We start from the raw sequence: 3,321 nt of genomic DNA, 5'->3' as shown, positions 1-3,321 counted from the left end.
TATCAATCATCGTTAACAACTGTTTTGTATATTTCTTTCATAACAAGTACCTCAGTATTTCAACTGAAAATGAAAGAGTTAGCTTGTTGTTTTTATTTTTCCAAACGTTACCAGCCAACTAACGGGTGGAATTCCTTCTTGGGCTTTTGATTGATGAATAATTGTCAAGAGTTTTTTAAACTACAAATTAGCAGAGAAATGCTCAAGGGAATGTGACAGTTTTTCGCGATAACAAAGAGCAAGAGACTGTTCTAAGGTAATTGTTTTGTTGACTTTACTTTGCCGTTTACACTATTTTGAGACCCGGGTAAAGATATCAATTGTGTCGTGCTGTGATATAGAGAAAGAAGGCAAGAGACCGAAAAAAATTATCCTTTATATTTCATTTTATATGCACCGTGAGTGGCTGTACGCCAAATCTTTTACTACAACAGCAAAAACACACAACAATTGGGCCGTCTTTAAAATTTGACACAAGCTTAGAAAGCCGATAACTCAATGAAAGGATAACAGAATTTTATCGATTGACATGGTTCCTTGCATTCGCGTGGCTTACGGCAAGATATTTTCAATGCAAGTTGGTTTTCAAAAGTTAACATCACGTCCCTAAGGAATACTTTCTTAACCCACGAGCTTACGAGATTTTGAGTCAAAAAGTCAACCGATTCGTTCCTTAGACACGTCACACAACATAAACGTTTACAAAACAATACAAAACTATTAGAAAAACACAAGTTTAAAACCTTCTGAAGTTCAAGTATAGCCCATTTTAAAGTCGAAACATTTAACACTCTTTCCCGTTCACGCAGTTTTTATCACTGTATTGACTAACGCCGCGAATGCTGTTCAGACAGTCTGTTAAGTAATGTCCATTAGCTTAAAAGATTTAGCGTGTTAAGCGGATGATATTTTCAATTGTGTAAATCAACATCTCATATCGACAATAAATATAATAGAGTGGAAACCTGTATTAAGCAGAAACCGTATTTAGTGGACACCCTGTATATAAGCGGTCACCACTTTTAGTAGGTCCCAAACGTTTTCGTTCCTTTATTTCCTATAAAACGAAGCCGTATTAAGGGGACACTTCTATAATAGAGCGGATAAAAAGAGAGGGTCTCGGGGATGTCTGTTCAATACAGGTTACCCTGTGTAAACATCGTCAATCACCCGTCTTCACCCGAGGGGGGAGAGGGGGTAGCAAATACGTGCTCTCGCTCTATGTTATGGGAAACATGGGCGAGACTTGTACGAAACTTTGCCTTATTCAACCCTTAGCTACCAGTTATTTCCAGTTACTTTTATATTCGACTTTCTTTGCAGCTTGCAAGCCATGCGGATAACAACTATTTACTTCTTAATCATACTATACGCTTTAACTACCGGGAATAGACCTCACCGGTCACGCAAGACGCGGCATAAATGGAAGTCACGAAACCTTAAGAAGCTCGCAAGAACCCTTCAACTACGTGACGCAGAAACTCCCACACATTATCTTCCGAGAGCGTCTAGAAACTACGTGGCATTAAAGAGCAGTAATTCACCTTCCTTTGAAGACGTTGTTTTACAGCTTAAAGAAATTGGAATTCTCGACCTGCCGAATGTAAGGTAAGAATGATAGTACACAGTCTGTTTCCCCTTAAAACTTTGATACGCGCGAGAATCGTGCGCAACAAAATATTTGATCTTTCAGATATTCACTTGCATGCACAATGCAGTTCAGCGGAGTGCAGATACTTACTTATCGTAAATAAGTTTTTTAATTTCTAGTATTTTTTAATAGTTAGTTTATTGTGACTGAAAAGCCCTGTTAAAGGGAGTTCCAATGAAGTATGTATGAATGTAAGGGAACCTCCATGTGAAAAGGTCGGGGATGCTTGTCGACTCGCTTACGGACCGTGTAAATCACGAATTTTGGTCTCACTTAGCCACTATTCTTCGCGGTCAAGGTATTTTTTTATATAAAAGAGAAATACCGCTGTCTGTCCGTTTTATGGGGGAATCTTTTAGGAGTCAAACCTCGAATCACGCCCAGACGGGTCGCCTTAAGTGGTTGAATTCAAATTTTCCAGCGAGCATTCCCGACCTTTTCACATGGAAGCCCCCCCCCCCCCGGACCTAACACAGGAAACGTCAGCGTTGTTTTGGTAGCAAAGGTGAGCTTCACGAACACATTTTAAAAGCAACCTCTCTTTCTTTTCAGCGTAATACGCGGGTTAAATTCCTCCCAGTCACGGAAAGCTAAGAGAAACGTTTCGTCCTCTTCCAATGCCTCCAAACGATGCGGTCGGATTGAACTTGGCGGAGCCAATCCATGCGGAGGCTGCCGGGCAACAATAAGTGACTATCCCATCGCAGGGGTTGCGACATTGCAGGCACGTGACTTCGATTGTTCTGCTCAAAGTACCTGTTTTGGTGGTCGGGGCTTGTGCCAGAAGCTGATTCGCAATTTTTACTTAATTGTCCGAGATGGCGATCGGGATGTATCCAAGACACTTGAGGTCCCTGTGGCATGTATTTGTGTCCGATTTCCTGCTAAGTGAAGCACAGGTATCCCAATCGCGGACATCACAGTGACGAGAACATGTTTTGATAAATAATTAAAATATGCGAAACCCTAATGCAGTATTAAAATTAAAAGTAAGTGGATTGCAATAATCCGACCAATTAATTACGGTTAGTCACAAAATCGCTGCACTTAAGAAATAGAAAATCATTAAATATCTGGGTCCTGAAAGGAGTTGGTAAAAAAGGGCGGGGGGGGGGGTGGGGCTAGCCGTAAGGTAAACACGGTATTTAGACACGGTATTTCCTTCAGGACTTAACAACATTAAATTTAATTAAACTACCTACTTAACTAATAAATCACTAATAACTACTACAATAAAAGAAATGATAGGAAACCTGCTTTACAAGGAAGCCGTGCATAAAATCAAAAGAAAACTTACATAAGATTACCATCAAAATCATAATTCCTCAACTTAGATTTAAATTCATCGAGAGAGGGTGACTGACGAATATCCAAGGGTAAACTATTCCACAGTACAGCTCCGCTGTAGGACAGACTTCTTTTACAATAATTAGTGCGGGGTCGTGGAATGGCAAGCGAACAGTCACTATCTCTAAAGTTATAGGTTAAGGTATCGGAAAGGAAGATGAAGTGCGAACTAAGATAGTCCGGAACCATATTATTTACAATCTTATACATCATTACTGATTTATCTTCAAGGCGTTCACGGTCCAGTTTAACCCAGTTCACCATTCGCAACAATTCATTGGTACTACGATCGTAATTTGAAAAAGTTATAACACGGGCAGCAC

The 3,321-nt window shown here is 40.0% G+C and overlaps 1 protein-coding gene across 1 annotated transcript; it reads left to right on the top strand.

Annotated features, from left to right (window-relative positions):
* The first annotated feature begins 1,238 nt into the window (after nucleotides 1–1,238).
* LOC110065682 (uncharacterized) lies at nucleotides 1,239–2,749 on the top strand. The gene is made up of 2 exons (XM_089286940.1): nucleotides 1,239–1,608; nucleotides 2,204–2,749. Exons 1-2 carry the CDS (start codon nucleotides 1,334–1,336, stop codon nucleotides 2,541–2,543), a joined length of 615 nt encoding a protein of 204 aa, XP_089143066.1. The 5' UTR covers nucleotides 1,239–1,333; the 3' UTR covers nucleotides 2,544–2,749.
* The last annotated feature ends 572 nt before the right edge of the window (nucleotides 2,750–3,321 follow it).

Source organism: Orbicella faveolata, unplaced genomic scaffold (assembly GCF_042242905.1).
Source record: "Orbicella faveolata isolate gen_17 unplaced genomic scaffold, um_ofav_v1 contig_14, whole genome shotgun sequence".
NCBI classification, from domain to species: domain Eukaryota; kingdom Metazoa; phylum Cnidaria; class Anthozoa; order Scleractinia; family Merulinidae; genus Orbicella; species Orbicella faveolata.
This window is presented reverse-complemented; position numbering and strand designations above follow the sequence as displayed.

Bases quoted from the DNA above. Each gene is read 5' to 3' on its own strand.
- LOC110065682 (XM_089286940.1), top strand. From the start codon at position 1,334: ATGCGGATAACAACTATTTACTTCTTAATCATACTATACGCTTTAACT. The intron at 1,609-2,203 runs GTAAGAATGATA...CTTTCTTTTCAG, and splicing joins CTCGACCTGCCGAATGTAAG to CGTAATACGCGGGTTAAATT.